The 18,970-nt window shown below is 47.4% G+C and overlaps 1 protein-coding gene across 2 annotated transcripts in view; it reads right to left on the bottom strand.

Moving 5' to 3' along the window:
* Positions 1–18,970, bottom strand: part of LOC143955620 (uncharacterized) — a 231,789-nt gene that overhangs the window by 209,449 nt on the left and 3,370 nt on the right. The window contains exons 2-8 of one of the 2 annotated variants that reach the window (XM_077465718.1): positions 17,059–17,173; positions 16,535–16,790; positions 16,321–16,418; positions 16,010–16,231; positions 15,723–15,929; positions 15,432–15,567; positions 11,352–15,239 (exon numbers count right to left, since the gene is read on the bottom strand). In XM_077465718.1, the coding sequence (XP_077321844.1) occupies positions 14,449–15,239; positions 15,432–15,567; positions 15,723–15,929; positions 16,010–16,231; positions 16,321–16,418; positions 16,535–16,790; positions 17,059–17,154 (1,806 nt within the window). In that variant the 5' untranslated portion in view covers positions 17,155–17,173 and the 3' untranslated portion in view covers positions 11,352–14,448. Of the gene's footprint in view, positions 1–11,351; positions 15,240–15,431; positions 15,568–15,722; positions 15,930–16,009; positions 16,232–16,320; positions 16,419–16,534; positions 16,791–17,058; positions 17,174–18,970 lie in introns of those variants that run through there. The other variant, XM_077465716.1, reaches the window with a different exon arrangement.

Here is an 18,970-nt window from a genome sequence, read left to right as displayed (position 1 = left end):
TGCATTTTTTTTTTTTGTTGCATGGCGTCCTCCTTAAAATCCATATCAAAATTTAAGGCTCTGGTGTGAATTACCTGGGGGGACCCCTCTAATATCCATACCAGACTAAAAGGTCCTAATATGAAAAAGGGTGGGAACTCCACACTTTTTTTTTTTTTTGCTTACATGGCCATGTAACTGAGGGGCCAGTGACATTCTGGTTCTTAAGGACTTGGTGGTGCCTGCACCTTCCGGCATCCGTAACAAGCATTGACAGTGGAAAGCTGTCATGTGCCATAGCGGAAGTCGTACCCCTAGTATAGGAAGTAATCCAAAAGTGGGCATAACCTTTTTTATTAATTTACATAGGTCATATTTTCACACGTTTGGTAGCGCATTTCAGCGGACAATTCGATCGCGTGTGGGCTTCAGCGGACTTTTCCAGCGTGAAGTCCGGTGGACTAAGAAAGTATTTTTGCGCTCCAATCTTTCCGCCGGACTTGGGTTTCAGCGGACAATACGTTCGTTAGTATGCTAGTCCGGCGGACTAAGAACGACGCATGCTCAGAAGCAAGTACGAAAAAAGGAAGCTATTGGCTACTGGCTATTGAACTTCCTTTTTCTAGTCCCGTCGTACGTGCTGTACGTCATCGCGCTAGCAAACGCCGGACTTTCTGTGTGTCCGTGTGTGGCCAAGTCCGTTCGGTAGAAAGTCCGCCGGATTGTTTGCCGGACTAAGCACGCCGGACAATTCGCTCGTGTGTACGCGGCATTACTTTTCTTTTTCTGGTACCAAAATAATACGTTGTAGTGAGGAGGCGTGAGGCAGTGGTAGCCTTCCCAAAAGGAGGCAAGAATCAAGGGGAGCCGGTTGAGTGGTGGAAAACAGAAGAGAAAGAAGAAGAGGAAAGAAACAAGACCAGAAAAGAGGGGAGTCTACCGCAGGGGTCCTTCCAGCACAGCTTGAAGAAGTAGGGGAGTAAAAGAGTGGGTGATCGCCTTTAGTTTCGGATGTTGGGTCAGTCGCGGAGTGAATCGCTAAACAGGTTAGCGGTCCAGCCAAGATTTCCATATAGAAAGGAACTTGTCATGCTTGTCTTCCAAGGCCACTGTTCGTTTTTTCCATGATAAAGGTGCCCTGAAGCCTCGATTTGACTTCTTCGAAGTTACGGGATGGGGATCTCCATGCATGTGCTATTGTTTGTTTCATAGCCGTGAAGATATGAGAGATCAGGTGGTGAGAGCGCCGTGACATGTCTTTTATTGGTCTGTGGAGGAGAGCTTCCCATAGGTTTACCTGTGTTAGCGAATATATCGTGGTATATACCTTCTTCTTTTTCATTGCAGGTAAAAATGGATTCCAAGTAGAACCACCATGCCATGATTACATTTTGCATGAAGGTGGGGTGCACGCTGTCTGACTTTGGTGGTCCTCCAACTGTGTGGTTTATCTTCAGTGTTGGTTTCCCCTTCTTTAAACATCTTAATCCATCTGTGCACATTGCTCTTGTCAATGGTGTCCCCTTCATAAATATTTTGTAGCCTTCTGCGGATGTCAGATAGCCTGCACCCCTTCCTCCTTAAGAACTTAGTGACGGCATGTTGCTTCTGTTTGAAATTCATCATTTACCTGTAATGAAAAAGAAGAAGAGTTACTATTGAGCAGTGGTCTCCAAACTATGGCCTACGGACTGGATGTGGACCTCTGCTTCTCTTTATTTGGCCCTTGGGGCACTATTCCTTTCACGGACCAATGATGGGGGACTATTCCTTCCATTGACACCAATGATGGGGGACTATTCCTTCCATTGACACCAATGATGGGGGACTATTCCTTCCGTTGACACCAATGATGGGGGACTATTCCTTCCATTGACACCAATGATGGGGGATTATTCCTCCTATTAACTCCATTGATGGGGCACTATTCCACCCATTGACACCAATAATGTAGCATTGTTCCTCCCATTGACGCCAATGATAGGGAACTTTTCCTCCTATTGACTCCAAAGATGGGGCACTATTCCATTGATTGACACCAATGATAGGGCACTATTCCTCCCACTGACACCAATAATGGGGCACTATTTCTCCCACTGACGCCAATGATGGGGCACTATTCCTTTCACTGACACCAGTGATGGAGCATTATTCCTCTCATTGACACCAATTATCAGGAACTATTCCTCCCATTGACTCCGATGACGAGGGGCAATTTCTTCCACTGATACCAACAATCAGGCACTATTCTTCCCACTGACACCAAAGATTGGGGCACTATTCCTTCCACTTCAATTTTCCACCCTCACTGGCCACAATTCAGTCCCCCTAAAGTCTGAGGGGTGGTAAACTGGCCCGTTCAAAAGTTTGGAGACCCCTGATAAAGAGCAAAAGGTACTCTATCCAACATGTGAAATTTGAATGACGTTATGCCCACTTCGGCATTGGTTTCAGTACAGCCCTCGTATATGAAGTTCCGCTCCCACCAAATGGGTGAATGTTTGGGAGTTTGTCCAAATGCCTGAACAGCCAAAGTTTGGTCCAAACACCCCTAACTCATCCCTACAATTAATGTCATGCAGTGGGACCTGTAAAGCTTTTCTCAGACATGTAAATACAACTAATGCATCGGCAACAGAACGTCAATGGTATGGGGCAACACACCAATGGTCACCAATATTGAAGTGTGCACTGACCACAAGCACAGTAAAGGGGGAGGCCTCCTTGCACCCTGCAGGCTGTACTGCACATGGTTTCCAGCTTTGCACCTCTTCCAGCCTTCCTCCATGTATCTTTGTTGAGTTGTATCCATGCTGGCCAAAATTTGGGGGAAATGTGTAGCTATCCACAATCGTGGATCCTCAGATATGAAGTTCCTCCTCACAGGTGAGGTCCCGATGAACATAACATGGACTACATCTATCCCATAGTTAATATTATGTTCAGTTAAGGCAATGCACTCATTGACTTGGCTTGTCTAAGGCTTTTATTCACATGCCTTTCTCCATGTATATACGCTGTATGTTGAGTTACTTCTATGCTAACCACCTTCTGAAGGAAATATGTAGATGTTTCACCTTAGGAGTTGTTTGTGACCAATACCAATCCTCAGGTGAGGTGTTCCTACTCATAGGTAAGGTCATAATGAGCAGATCATGGACTTCTCGTATATGTGAGAGCCACGGATCTACTGTGATTGACCTTCTGTAAAGGTCTGCGGTTATTGACCTCCACAACGATCTAGAAGGTGAGGTCATGATGAGCAGGACATGGACTTCCCATCTGTGAGAGCCAGAGATCTACAGTGATAGAACTTCTACAAAGATGTAAAAGGTGAGGTCATGATGAGCAGAACATGGATTTCTCATCTATTTGAGAGCTACAGGTTTATGGTTATTGACCTTCTACAAATATCTAAAAGATGAAGTCATATTGAGCAGAACATAGACTTCTCGTCTATGTGAGAGCCACAGGTCTACAGTGATTGACCTTCTGCAAAGATTTAAAAGGTAAGGACATGATGAGCAGAAGATGGGCTTCTCGTCTACTGTATGTGAGAGCTATAGGTCTACAGTGATTGACCTTCTACAAAGATTTAAAAGGTGAGGTCATGATGAGCAGAACATGGACTTCTCATCAATGCTAGAGCCACAGGTATACAGTAATTGACCTTCTGCAAAGATCTAAAAGATAATTTCAAGATGAGCAGAACATGGGCATCTCATCTACTGTATGTGAGAGCCATAGGTCTACGATGATTGACCTTCTCCAAAGATCCAAAAGGTGAGGTCATGATGATCAGAACATGGACTTCTCATCTATGTGAGAGCCACAGGTCTAGGGTAATTGACCTACTACAAAGATCTAAAAGGTGAGGTCATAAGAAGTCCATGTTCTGCTCATCATCTATGTAAGAGCCACAGGTCTAGGGTAATTGACCTACTACAAAGATCTAAAAGGTGAGGTCATGATGTGCAGAACATGGCCTTCTCATCTATGTGAGAACCATGGGTCTACAGTGATTGACCTTCTGCAAAGTTCTAAAAGGTGAGGTCACGATGAGCAGGACATGGACCTTTTGTCTATGTGAGAGCTACAGATCTACGGTGATTGATCTTCCACAAGGATCTAAAAGGTGAGATCATGATGAGCAGAACGTGGACTTCTCATCTATTTGAGATCATCTCATCTTCTGCAAAGATCTAAAGGTTTATATCCTCTTCAACGAAATACGACTCCCAAATACCCTAATGGTATTAAATTACTTAATCAGATTGGAAGAATGCATACAAAATACAAACTGTAAAGGCCAATCAACACTTAATTTCCTTCAAGCGGTGCTGAAGGTAGCTTAAATTGGCTAAGTTCTTGTGCACTCCTACAGTGAGCACTGCCAGTAAGGTCTGTATTTAATAGCACCAGACTAGAGCTGAAGGGTGCAGACAAGGTTTCAAAGGTGCCTGTATATGTATTAAAGCGGGAGTCCGCCGGGACTCCGCGTTTTTTTTTTTTTTTTTAAAGCCAGCAGCTACAAATACTGCAGCTGCTGACTTTTAAAATAGTGACACTTACCTGTCCAGCGCGCCCGCGATGTCCGCACCCGAAGCCGATCTGTAGATCGTTTCTCGGGTGCTGCCGCCGCCATCTTGGGTATGGGAATCAGGAAATTGAGCCTTTCGGCTTCATTTCCCGGTTCCCTACTGCGCATGCGCGAGCCGCGCTGCGCAATAAGGACGCTCCCCGCTGCCTCTGGGATCTGTGTGTTTTCCCAGCAGGCAGCGGGGCACTTGCGGAAAGGGGCGTAATCTACGCCCCTTTCCGCAGAGAGCTATCCCGGAAGTGGGTGCAGTTACCTGGATTATCCAGGTAACTGCACCCCCCTCCCCCCTGAAAGGTGCCAATTGTGGCGCCGGAGGGGGGGAGGATTCTGATGAGCGGAAGGTCCATTTTAGGGTGGACCTCCGCTTTAATGCTTTATGTTCCCTACATGGCTTACAGATCATCCCGGAATGTGGTGGCAATCTATTGGCTTTCTAAGGGAACCCCTCTCAAAACCCTCTCAGCTCCTTCAATGGGCAGCATTCCCATAGCGGTGTTGCAGCCATGGCTGTTCCCCCATAGGCAACATATGTACAGTCGCTATATGTATATGTACAGTTCTGCTAACTAAAAAAAGGGTCCGGTTATGCCATTCATCTATACCAGAACCTTATCCTAAATAAGGGTCTGGTATAGATGCCAATCTCCCCCCCCCCACCCCCGTTATTCTGAACCATAACAGGCCACATGACACACCCCATCTTTTCCAGCAAAGCAATCATGTAGATGAGGACAAGGGCCTCTTCCACACAACCCTGGCCCGGTGGATGTAGGAGGTCTGTGGGTGGGGCCTTATCAAAATCTGGTACCCCTTTATACAGCTTTTGGCCCCACTATGTGAATGAATAAGGGGCACCCCTACACATTCACAAAAAAAAAAAAAGTGTCATTAAAAACACGGATTTTGACACACCCTTTAATTGAAAACAAAACACATGCACCATGCACAGAAATAGGATATACACCCCTCCACATCATCCAGCGATGTAGATCCATGTAAATCACAACCCATCAACATTAAAAACACAAATACCCCTTGTCGACACAAGTCTGATCTTGACAGCTCAGGTGGGTTATATACAAAGGACTGGTTCTCCCGGGTGATGTCATTGACTTTATAGGGACATGACCATTATATGGTCAATGACTTCACCCGGGAGACCCTGCCCCTTTTTGTATATTTCGGCTGATATCCGCCAGAGCAGTCGTCGGGTTATGGCGTGCGTCGGCAGGCAGCATTTTTGTTTCTTTCAGCGGGCATCAGCAATTGTGATTAACGCTGAATGTACTTTGTGAGACTTTTTTTTGGGGGGGGGGGGGGGGGGGGCGTTCTTTTATTAAAGGACTTTTCAAAATTGTTTGTGTTTTTATTTACATTTCTAAATAGCAGTACTATGCACCCCTTACTTATTCACATGGGGAGTGGCATCTGGGTTCCCTTCTACTCTTACCAGGAGCTTCCAGATTCTACTAAGCTCTCCTTCCCCAGACCCCCACAACCACCGAGCCAGGTTTGTGGATTAGAGGCCCTTTCCATAGGAACAATGTGCTTTGAGTGTCAACCTGCATGCAAAGGTACGGGGTGTACCTTTGTATGTTAAGGGAATATGCCCTGGTATGGTTCAGGAAGGGGGGGGGCACACTAGTTCCCCCATTTCCTGACCATTTTTAAACCCTAGCTTATTTATTTACATGGCCAGGGATTCTCTTTATCTATACCAGACACCTATCCTATATGAGGGTCTTAAAAATGTTATTAAAATGAACAGTGTGAGGTCCTCCCTAAATTCAAGCATGCAGCTTGGCAGTCCAGGCATAGAGGGACAAACATGTGCACCCCTCCCCTACTCCTGAACCATACCAGGCCATATGCCCTCAACCTGGAGAATGTCTTGCCAGCAACCAGGGACTCTCCAGCAAAGCACCTTGTCCACATAAAAATAAAGACGAGGGCCTCATCCTTACAACCCTGGCTTGGTACTTATGGGGGTCTTGGAATCTCAAAAACAATATGGGAGCACCCAGATACTGCTCCTTCCATGTGAATGAGTAAGGGGTATATAGCACCCTTACTAATTCGCAAAAAATTAACGTGTAAACAAACGAAACAAAAACACAAGTCCGTTATTAAAAACAAAAAAACTATGAGGATCGATCATCATGCCCAATGCCTGCCGAAAAACAGATGACAGCACTTGGCGAATGAAAGCTCCCCAAGATGACATTGCCAATTTAAGTGAAGGGATGGGGATAGTGATGATATCATTGCCTAAATCGGACCACATGGCAATATCTAGGTAGGTATGTCACCTTCTATATGCACCCCATTGCTTACATGGTTGGGGATCCACAACCAGAAGAGACAAGTAGTTGACAAGCACCAGGACATCATTGCCTAAATAGGACCACGTGGCAATATCTAGGTAGGTATGTCACCTTCTATATGCACCCCATTGCTTACATGGTTGGGGATCCACAACCAGAAGAGGCAAGTAGTTGACAAGCACCAGGTGCTTCCTTAAAAATAATTGACAACAGGAATATGTCACATTAGTCTACACCAAATACCATAAACATTCTGCATTGGGACGATTGCGAAGTATTCAGTCTGAACTTACATTCAAACCAAACCCTCAGCTCATTCCTAGTCTGGCATTTATCTTTAATATGAAACTTTTACAGTCAGGTTGAGATGGAAATAGAAGATGTAAAATAAATACTGAACTATCTTTCTGGAGAAAATGCTGCTCCGTACTCCCTCCAGTACAGCGGTTGGTTGATGTTTTTTTTCAGGATCCTCTCAGGACAGCGGTTGGTTGATGGTTGCTAGTCGAGTCCTTTCAGGATGGCGGTTGGGTGATGGCTGCTGACGGGATCCTCTCAGGACATTAGTTGGTTAATGGTGGGATCCTCTCAGGATGGCGGTTGGTTGATGGTTAAACAAAATGTAAAACTTGCGATTGGTGATAAATTAGTTAATATAGAAAAAATTAAGAAAAACAGCGGCTGAACACAAAAAAACAGATACTAGGTCTAAGTAACAGAAATGTGAAAAACAGTGCAGCGCTTACTATGAATAAATGTAACATGTGACTGAATACAATAAGGCAATTGATCAAAAAAAAAAAACTTCAGAACTGGTGATTCCAAAATTTGAACATCAATAGTAAAAAATGTATATATATATATATATTGTGCAATAAACAAAAAATTAAAAATTAATTGGTTGTTGAACCAAAAAAGATGTTACTCAAAATTGGTGTGAAAGCAAAAAATTGTTTGAACCACAACTTGTTGCTGAAAAACTCAAAAGTGAAAAAGTAAAAAATGTGAGACACAAAAATATGATTATGTGAAGCGAATCAAAAAAATCAAAAAACAAATCAAAACAAGTCCCATGCCTTGAATAAGTAAAGTGATTTACAAGGCCCCAGACACATGGAGATAAATGTTCATTAAGTGAAACATAAGTGAATGAAACGTTAAAGTTGATCACAGGTATCTCTGGTGCAGGTGCTTGACCACGTAAATTCTTTCACTACAGCAACTTAAGTGAGTAATAAAGGCTTACCAGAGCAACCATTAGTGTGCGCGGATACGAACTCCCAAACGATTAGGATCGGACAAGATCGCTCCTCCGACACTCCTCATACAAACGGATGATTCAAATCGCCTTTGGGGGCAGGAAGGTAAAACCTAACCCACACCTTCGAATGTTCCTTGAACGTCGTCCGTTCCGGTCAGTTCGGAAATTTCAAATTGGCGTGTCACCGAATGGATGAAAAAGGGAAAAAAACGCCCAATCGTGTGATAAAGTCTAAAACACGTGGATTTTATTTTTCAACCAGATAAGGGTTGGAAGCTACAAATGACTCGATCGAGTCGCATAAAATTGATCGTAAAAAAGAAATGCTAGCAAAAGTATATAAGTAAAATCGAGCAGATAAAATAGCACGAGGTGTAGACGTATCTTGATGGTTACTGGTAGGATCCTCTCAGGATGGTGGTTGGTTAATGGTAGGATCCTCTCAGGATGGCGGTTGGTTGATGGTTACTGGTAGGATCCTCTCAGGATGGCGGTTGGTTGATGGTTGCTGGTAGAGTATTCTCAGGACACTGGTTGGTCGATGAATGCTGACAGGATTCTCTCAGAATGGCAGATGGTTGTTGGCGGGATCTTCTCAGAACGGTGGTTGGTTGATGGTTGCTAGTCGAGTCCTTTCAGGATGGCAGTTGGGTGATGGCTGCTGACAGGATCCTCTCAGGACATTAGTTGGTTAATGGTGGGATCCTCTCAGGATGGCGGTTGGTTGATGGTTACTGGTAGGATCCTCTCAGGATGACGGTTAGTTGATGGTTGCTGGTAGAGTATTCTCAGGACACTGGTTGGTCGATGAATGCTGGCAGGATTCTCTCAGGATGGCAGATGGTTGTTGGCGGGATCTTCTCAGAACGGCGGTTGGTTGAGGGTGGGATCTTCTCATAATAGCAGTTGGTTGATGGATGCTGGCAGGATCTTCTCAAGACGGGCGTTGGTTGCCGATAGGTTTTTTTCAGGACGGCATTTGGTTGTGGTGGGATCCTCTCAGGATGGCGGTTGGTTGATGGTTGTTAGCATGATCCTCTCAGGACCACAGTTGGTTGATGGTAACTGGTGGGATCTTTTCAGGACAGCGGTTGGTTGATGGTGGGATCCTCTCAAGGCGGCTGTTGGTTGCCGGCAGGATCCTCTCAAAAAAGGCGGTTGGTTGATGGTTGCTGGCGGGGGGATCCTTTCAGGATGGCGGTTGGGTAATGGCTGCTGGCGGGATCCTCTCAGGACGGTGGTTGGTTTATGGTTACTGTCCGGATTCTCTCAGGATGGCGTCATCTCAGGGAGACACCAGGGAACAGGTGGTCTCGGGGCACTATTACAGCCCTGGATCAAGGGTCTCCCACACCAAAACCAGAGGCAGTGAGGGACTTACTGTGTAAGTATATCTGACTTCACTGGATAAAGGAGTGGAGACTATCAGGATAGGTTAAAGGAAAATGGAAGAGGGTATTGAAAAAAGTAGTACGCATTCCAAATTGCAGAGAATATAGCTGGCTATTAACATTTATACGTCATAACACCAGAGACTGCTGGTCCTGGGAATATTTGATGGCCTCAGGGCAGGGGTCTCTAAAATATGGTCTGCAGGCCAGTTCTGATCCTCTGCAAGGTTTTTTGCTGCCTGCACCCAAGGTCAGAGGCCCCTCACCCAGGTCTTTAGGTCGGCCTATGTTCTCCACTTTTATGTGACATCCACGTCTCCCTCAGGTTTCCCTGACTGCACTTTCATTGTAATGTTATTGGTTGCCAGGACCACCGACATCCTAACAGCCAATCATGTGTAGGGGTCGTGGCCTTAAGCCACATGGAGTAGGACGCAGATCACCGGAGCTCCTTCGGAGTCTCGTCTCCTCATCCATCCTGTGATCTATCCTGAGTCCATATTAGCTTACTAAATGACCTGCTACGATACTTCCACTGCCAGCGACATGTCTCCTCCCCGTAAGGTCACGGAGACTGTTGCAAAGCTGGACAGATTCTGCCACAAAGATAAGGATGGGCAGGGAGAAGACGGCGGCCCCTCTGCTTCTGGGATGGAGACATCGACCCTTGAAACTTCTAAGGTCCTGGAGGCAATCTCCACTTGCCAGGCAACACCCGCTACCAAAATCAAGGAGGTTAAGGTGGACATCTCTTTAATCAGGCAGGATCTGCATAAACTCCGAGATCCTGTATCAGAGGCAGAGCATCGCCTGAGTCATGCTGAGGACGCCATCCCTCCCTTGCAGGCCTCCTCTAATCAGGCATCCCGCCACTTTGCACAACTGCAGCAAGATAATCCCGAAAATAGAACGCGCCGCAACAACCTGCGTTTTATTGGCCTTCCAGAGAGTGCGAAGGGGGCTAGTCCAACAACCAATCATGTTAGTCTCCCTTACATCAGAGCCGCTATCAGAGTTCCCCCTTACGTAAGAGTCCCCATTAGAGTCATCCCTTACATGAAAGTCCGCATGAGAATCATCTCTTACACGAGAGTCCTCATCAGCACCCCTGTTTACATGACAGTCCCCATCAGTCACCCCTTACATGAGAGTGCCCATCACAGTGCCCTCTTACATGACAGTCCCCATCAGAGGCCCCCGTTCTATTAGAGTGCCCGTCAGAGTTAACCCTAAAAGTCCCCATTAGACTACCCTCTTGCGTGCAATTCCTCATCAGTCAACCCTTACATGAGTGTACCAATCCGAGTACCAGTTGACATAAGAGTCCCCCTTACATCAGAGTACCCTTTTACATGACAGTCCAACCTTACATGAGAGTCCCCATCAGAGTACCAGCTTACATGAGAGTCGCCCCTTACAGGATAGTCCCTATCAGACTCACCCCTTACATTCATTTTTTTTTTGGCCCACAAAATTTTGTAAAATATATATATACAATGTGGCCCTCATGCTGAAGATGTTGGAGGCCCCCTGGATTAGATAATCAGGAAGAGGAAGAATATTTTTTCCCTTTTTTGAAGCAAGGTGAATCATCCTTTATAGGGATTTTTTTATTTTAATTTTTTGCTATCCTCTTGATCCCCTGTGAGTACAGGGCTCTGTATATGGAGTTTTTCTGTTACTGATTAAACTCAGTGGAATTGCGTCTTTTTTCTTTCAACCTGACTAACTATGTAGCCGTTTATTAATACAAATCCGAAGTCAGACTTTTATCAATCAATTTATAAAACATGATTTTAAGAATATAAACATTTCCCTTTTTTGTTTTATACTTAAAAAATACATGTCAATATATTTTCCCTTTTATCAAATAAATATAAAATGTTACATCTGAAAATATCATAAAATGTCATATTCGCCACTTTTCACCAGCAGGTGGCATTCTCCAAGCCTGTGCCGGCTGCCAACTATAGCACTGAAATGATCAATCTGTGTCATCTCCCCTTCAATTTATCCATGAGCAATATCTACCTCCTCTCTCACCATGATGTCTTCCATTGAAGTTTTTGCTGAAGGTCAGGGGAGATCAGACTACACAGTTAGAGGGACCCAACCAGCAGTGACACCCCCTCCTCCTCTCTCCTAGAGGGACCCAACCAGCAGTGACACCCCCTCCTTCTCTCTTCTAGAGGGACCCAACCAGCAGTGACACCCCCTCCTCCTCTCTCCTAGAGGGACCCCACCAGCAGTGACACCCCCTCCTTCTCTCTCCTAGAGGGACCCAGCCAGCAGTGACACCCCCTCCTTCTCTCTCCTAGAGGGACCCAACCAGCAGTGACACCCCCTCCTCCTCTCTCCTAGAGGGACCCGGCCAGCAGTGACACCCCCTCCTTCTCTCTCCTAGAGGGACTCGACCAGCAGTGACACCCCCTTCTTCTCTCTCCTAGAGGGACCCAACCAGCAGTGACACCCCCTCCTTCTCTCTTCTAGAGACCCAACCAGCAGTGACACCCCCTCCTCCTCTCTCCTAGAGGGACCCGACCAGCAGTGACACCCCCTCCTTCTCTCTCCTAGAGGGACCCAACCGGCAGTGACACCCCCTCCTTCTCTCTCCTAGAGGGACCCAACCAGCAGTGACACCCCCTCCTCCTCTCTCCTAGAGGGACCCGGCCAGCAGTGACACCCCCTCCTTCTCTCTCCTAGAGGGACTCGACCAGCAGTGACACCCCCTTCTTCTCTCTCCTAGAGGGACCCAACCAGCAGTGACACCCCCTCCTTCTCTCTCCTAGAGGGACCCAACCGGCAGTGACACCCCCTCCTCCTCTCTCCTAGAGGGACCCAACCAGCAGTGACACCCCCTCCTTCTCTCTCCTAGAGGGACCCAACCAGAAGTGACACCCCCTCCTTCTCTCTCCTAGAGGGACCCAACCAGCAGTGACACCCCCTCCTTCTCTCTCCTAGAGGGACCCAACCAGCAGTGACACCCCCTCCTTCTCTCTCCTAGAGGGACCCAGCCAGCAGTGACACCCCCTCCTTCTCTCTCCTAGAGGGACCCAACCAGCAGTGACACCCCCTCCTTCTCTCTCCTAGAGGGACCCAGCCAGCAGTGACACCCCCTCCTTCTCTCTCCTAGAGGGACCCAACCAGAAGTGACACCCCCTCCTTCTCTCTCCTAGAGGGACCCAGCCAGCAGTGACACCCCCTCCTTCTCTCTCCTAGAGGGACCCAACCAGCAGTGACACCCCCTCCTTCTCTCTCCTAGAGGGACTCGACCAGCAGTGACACCCCCTTCTTCTCTCTCCTAGAGGGACCCAACCAGCAGTGACACCCCCCCTTCTCTCTCCTAGAGGGACCCAACCAGCAGTGACACCCCCTCCTTCTCTCCCCTAGAGGGACCCAACCGGCAGTGACACCCCCTCCTTCTCTCTCCTAGAGGGACCCAACCAGCAGTGACACCCCCTCCTTCTCTCTCCTAGAGGGACCCGACCAGCAGTGACACCCCCTCCTTCTCTCCCCTAGAGGGACCCAACCAGCAGTGACACCCCCTCCTTCTCTCTCCTAGAGGGACCGGACCAGCAGGGACACCCCCTCCTTCTCTCTCCTAGAGGGACCCAACCGGCAGTGACACCCCCTCCTTCTCTCCCCTAGAGGGACCCGACCAGCAGTGACACCCCCTCCTTCTCTCTCCTAGAGGGACTCGACCAGCAGTGACACCCCCTCCTCCTCTCTCCTAGAGGGACCCAACCAGCAGTGACACCCCCTCCTTCTCTCTTCTAGAGGCACCCAACCAGCAGTGACACCCCCTGCTTCTCTCTCCTAGAGGGACTCGACCAGCAGTGACACCCCCTCCTTCTCTCTCCTAGAGGGACCCAACTGGCAGTGACACCTCCTTCTTCTCTCTCCTAGAGGGACCCAACCAGCAGTGACACCCCCTCCTCCTCTCTCCTAGAGGGACCCAACCAGCAGTGACACCCCCTCCTTCTCTCTTCTAGAGGCACCCAACCAGCAGTGACACCCCCTCCTTCTCTCTCCTAGAGGGACCCAACTAGCAGTGACACCCCCTCCTTCTCTCTTCTAGAGGGACCCAACCGGCAGTGACACCCCCTCCTCTCTTCTAGAGGGACCCAACCAGCAGTGACACCCCCTCCTTCTCTCTCCTAGAGGGCCCCAACCAGCAGTGACACCCCTCCTTCTCTCTCCTTGAGGGACCCAACCGGCAGTGACACCCCTCCTTCTTTCTCCTAGAGGGACCCAACCAGCAGTGACACCCCCTCCTTCTCTCTCCTAGAGGGACCGGACCAGCAGGGACACCCCCTCCTTCTCTCTCCTAGAGGGACCCAACCAGCAGTGACACCCCCTCCTTCTCTCTCCTTGAGGGACCCAACCGGCAGCGACACCCACTCCTTCTCTCTCCTAGAGGGACCCAACTGGCAGTGACACCTCCTCCTTCTCTCTCCTAGAGGGACCCAACCGGCAGTGACACCCCCTCCTTCTTTCTCCTAGAGGGACCCAACCAGCAGTAACACCCCCTCCTTCTCTCTCCTAGAGGGACCCGACCAGCAGCGACACCCCCTCCTCTCTCCTAGAGGGACCCGACCAGCAGTGACGCCCCCTCCTCCTCTCTCCTAGAGGGACCCAACCAGCAGTGACACCCCCTCCTTCTCTCTCCTAGAGGGACCCAACCGGCAGTGACACCCCCTCCTTCTCTCTCCTGGTAGAGGAAGCTAGACAGAAGTCTTTAGTGATCTCTGATTTCCTTATAAAGTGTTTCTTCCATTATAAAGATCAGAGGAGCGCTCAGCCACGTGTTGTCTGAGGTGTATATCAAGGTGAGCTTCTTCCCTGTGTGAGATCTCTGATGTACGGCAAAATATAATTCCTGCACTCAGGACACTAATACACCTCAAGGGCTGTGTGGAGTTTCTGATGTTTGGTAAGACAAGACTTCTGTGAGAAACACTTCCCACACTCAGGGCAGGAATATGGCTTCTCACCTGAGTGAGATCTTTGATGTTTGACAACTTCTGATCTCCTTGTATAACATTTCCCGCACTCAGGGCAGGAAAACGGCCTCTCCCCCGTGTGCAATCTCTGATGTCTGGAAAGATGGGCCCTCTGTGAAAAACATTTTCTACACTCGGGGCAGGAATACAACTTCTCCCCCGTGTGCAACCTCTGATGTCGGACAAGGCTGGTCTTATCGGAAAAACATTTCCAGCACTCAGAACAGGAATACGGCTTCTCGCCTGTGTGCATTCTCTCATGCCTGGAAAGATGTGACTTCTGTGTAAAACTTTTCCCGCACTCAGGACAGGAGAAAGGCTTCTCACCCGTGTGAGATCTTTGATGTCTGTACAGTACTGATTTATGGAGAAAAGATTTTCCGCACTCAGAACAGGAATTAAGCTCCTCACGTGTGTGAGATCTCTGATGTGTTGTGAAATTTTTCCCATATTCAGGACAGGAATATATCTGCTCCCCCTGAATTCCGGCACCATCCCTCACAGTACGAGGTTGTTCAGAGTCGGAGGGACTCCATGGTCTATCCACACTGTGAAGTCCACCATCCATAGTGGAGATCATTGTCTTTTCTCCTCCACAATCTCCTGTGATGTCCTCATCTTCCATTCTACAACCTGGAGATAAAGTGAGACGATCCTTTGAGGGTTTCTCCATGGCGTGTCCTGGAAAAATATAAAAACATCATCAATAGATATGAGAGGGTTAGTTCACTTCCATAAAGATCCCATCTGGATCAGGTAGATATGAGTGAGGAGATGTTCTCTGTGGAGGTCCCAACCAGCCGGGACTTTTCCCCCCTCTTCAGTCAAAGGGCCTTTGGTCCTCCTCCCAGAGAAGAATATTTTATGGGTCACCTGTGCTGATCTCTGTAGGAGTGTCCTCCTCTATGAATGTCCTCCTCATTCCAGCCTCCTCCATATATTGCTGATCATCCCTCACATACCTCTCTTCTACTTCACCCTCAACTTTCATGTTCATCAGATCTTCACCCTAAACCAACAGAATGGCAGAAAATAACATCTGTAACATAGAAGTATTTATGATGTGAGATCACATAGAAAATATCATCTTGTAGAGTCCACACATCATCTCCACATGTCAGAGTGTTCAATCACTTTATGTTCCCGACCCTCAACTCCACCTACCTGATGATGGTGGGGGGTGGTGTGACCTTCCTGTGTGGAATCCCGGGAATACAGAGGACGGGGACATCTCTCTGGTGGTTTTCTGTTTTTAGGTGGATCCATCATATCCGTGTGTCTTTCAGAAAGCTTCTCCATCGCTCCATACTCCTCATCCTCCTCTTTATACTCTTCTTTAAGAACAAAAGTATATTCCCCAAGATTTCCACTCTAGAGATATATTAAAACCTTAATTGTAACAAAGATGTTTGTGTATAAATCACAACTACTGATAATTGTTCATTACCTACCTGATGATGGTGGGGGATGGTGTGATCTTCCTGTGTGGAATCCCGGGAATACAGAGGACGGGGACATCTCTCTGGTGGGTTTCTGTAGCTGGATGACTCCTCCATGGTGTCCTGGTACAGATCTTTGTGTCCTTTTAGAAACTCCTTCATCACCCCATCCTCATCATCCTCCTCTTTTATCTCTATTTTAAAGTCAACTTTAGAATCTCTCAGGTTTCCGCTCTGAATATATTATAAAAATTACATCAGTGGTACCAATGCAGATAATGTACAGATCCTAATGATACTATCAGTGATTGTTCCTCATCTACCTGATGATGGTGGGGGATGGTGTGACCTTCCTGTGTGGAATCCCGGGAATACAGAGGACGGGGACATCTCTCTGGTGGGTTCCCATTACTGGATCCATCTGTAGGAAACACACACACTGACTGAATACATTGTTTCTATGTGTTTATCAGATGATGGGGGATCTAGGTGGAGCCTCCGTACTGCTCTCTCCTTTACAATAAAGTCTCCTCTTACCCGGTGATGTGAGGGGCGGCTGATTGTCCATCATGACGTCCTTGTAGAGATCCTTGTGTCCTTCTAAATACTCCCACTCCTCCTTAGTAGATACGGTTCCTGAATTCCCAGCCCCATTCACTTCTTCCGTCAGCAGCTCAACAATCTTATTGGTGACTTCTAGAATTTTCCGAATGTTGTGTCTCTCAGAAGTCAGTGAGTGAGGTGGAGACACGGTGATGGTCACGCGATCACCAAACCTCACCGGATGCAAACTCTGTAATGAAACACCAACAGTAACGTCATACCTTTCCAGAATCCTCCTCACCTCTCCGGTCAGGTCTGTGTTTTATTAATAGAGATGAGAGTGATGTCATGTGACCTCCCAGAATCCTCCTCACCTCTCCGGTCAAGTCCGTGTTTTATTAATAGAGATGAGAGTGATGTCATGTGACCTCCCAGAATCCTCCTCACCTCTCCGGTCAGGTCTGTTTTATTAATAGAGATAAGAGTGATGTCATGTGACCTCCCAGAATCCTCCTCACCTCTCCGGTCAGCAGGTAGATGATCTCCAGGGTGAGGTTTAGTATCTTCTCAGTCATGTGACACCGATCCTCCTCCATCCTCATTGATGTGGTCATGTGATCTGTGCCGGTTTCTCTGTAGATGGATAACAGGGAATTATCTGGACTGTATTGGTTGTACAATATTAGGTTGAAGTTATAATGGAGTCTTTATGTGGGCCGCAATGGTAATTGGCACATGTAGATTGGAGTACGGGTCCATTTATACAAATAATCGGCAACAAGTGTAATTGTGTGTTAGCTGTTTTGCTTCCCCTTTTCCCTACTTTTAAGAATTTAGAAATCAGTGACATTTTTTGGCTGATTGCTTTCACCTCCCACTTTTCTCTCTACTGCCCCATTCTTACATACATTCAGGCATCGATAACCCTCATCAATTCCATTGGTGGCAGTCCAATGACTTCCGAGGTTCTCTGACTTAAAACCTTTACACAACTTCAAGACCCTCACAAAATCTCACATACCACATTTTTCTGGAAAATTGTGTTCACTCCCTAATTAAAGCTCCATTCTCTCTTACCTCCCTTGAAAAATCGCTGCTAACCATCACTCATCGTACACCAATATCGTCCATCCAATCATCTCTCAAAAAGTTCTACACAAGAAAACAACACTACATACCAAACCAAATGGACTGAAGAACTTGGCTCTACATGGAGCCCTGGGTTCACACACTGGTGGAGGTGGATAACCCCGCCTTTCACTATAAGAGGGGGTCTGAGATAAGCCAATAATGGCCAAGGAGGTGGATAACCCCACCCCTTACTATAAAAGGGGTCTGAGATCAGCCAATAATGGGGAGGAGGTGGATAACCTCGTCCTCTCACTATAAGAGGGGGTCTGAGATCAACCAATAATGGGGAGGAGATTGATAACCCCCCCTCTCACTATAAGAGGGGGTCTGAGATAAGCCAATAATGGGTAAGGAGGTGGATAACCCCACCCCTTACTATTAAAGGGGTCTGAGATCAGCCAATAATGGGGAGGAGGGGGATAACCTTGTCCTCTCACTATAAGAGGGGGTCTGAGATAAGCCAATAATGGCCAAGGAGGTGGATAACCCCACCCCTTACTATAAAAGGGGTCTGAGATCAGCCAATAATGGGGAGGAGGTGGATAACCTCGTCCTCTCACTATAAGAGGGGGTCTGAGATAAGCCAATAATGGCCAAGGAGGTGGATAACCCCACCCCTTACTATAAAAGGGGTCTGAGATCAGCCAATAATGGGGAGGAGATGGATAACCTCGTCCTCTCACTATAAGAGGGAGTCTGAGATCAGCCAATTATGGGGGTGGAAGTGGATAACCCCACCTCTCACTATAAGAGAGGGTCTGAGATAAGCCAATAATGGGCAAGGAGGTGGATAACTCCACCTCTTACTATAAAAGTGTTCTGAGATCAGCCAATAATGGAGAGGAGGTGGAAAACCTCGTCCTCTCACTATAAGAGGGGGTCTGAGATAAGCCAATAATGGAGGAGGTGGACAGCCCCACGTCTAACTATAAGAGAGGATCTGAGATCAGCCAATAATGGGGAGGAGATGGATAACCCCGCCTCTCACTATAAGAGGGGGTCTGAGATAAGCCAATAATGGGCAAGGAGGTGGATAACCCCACCCTTTACTATAAAAGGGGTCTAAAATCAGCCAATAATGGGGAGGAGGGGGATAACCTCGACCTCTCACTATAAGAGGGGGTCTGAGATCAGCCAATTATGGGGGTGGAAGTGGATAACCCCACCTCTCACTATAAGAGGGGGTCTGAGATAAGCCAATAATGGACAAGGAGGTGGATAACTCCACCCCTTAACTATAAAAGGGGTCTGAGATTAGCCAATAATGGGGGAGAAAGTGGATAACCCCACCTCTCACTA

This window comes from Lithobates pipiens, unplaced genomic scaffold (genome assembly GCF_037356315.1).
Source record: "Lithobates pipiens isolate NorthernLeopardFrog02 unplaced genomic scaffold, aLitPip1_a1.2 Scaffold_35, whole genome shotgun sequence".
Classification (NCBI taxonomy): domain Eukaryota; kingdom Metazoa; phylum Chordata; class Amphibia; order Anura; family Ranidae; genus Lithobates; species Lithobates pipiens.
Note: the sequence above shows the minus strand (reverse complement) of the source record. Positions and strands in the feature narration are given on the sequence as shown.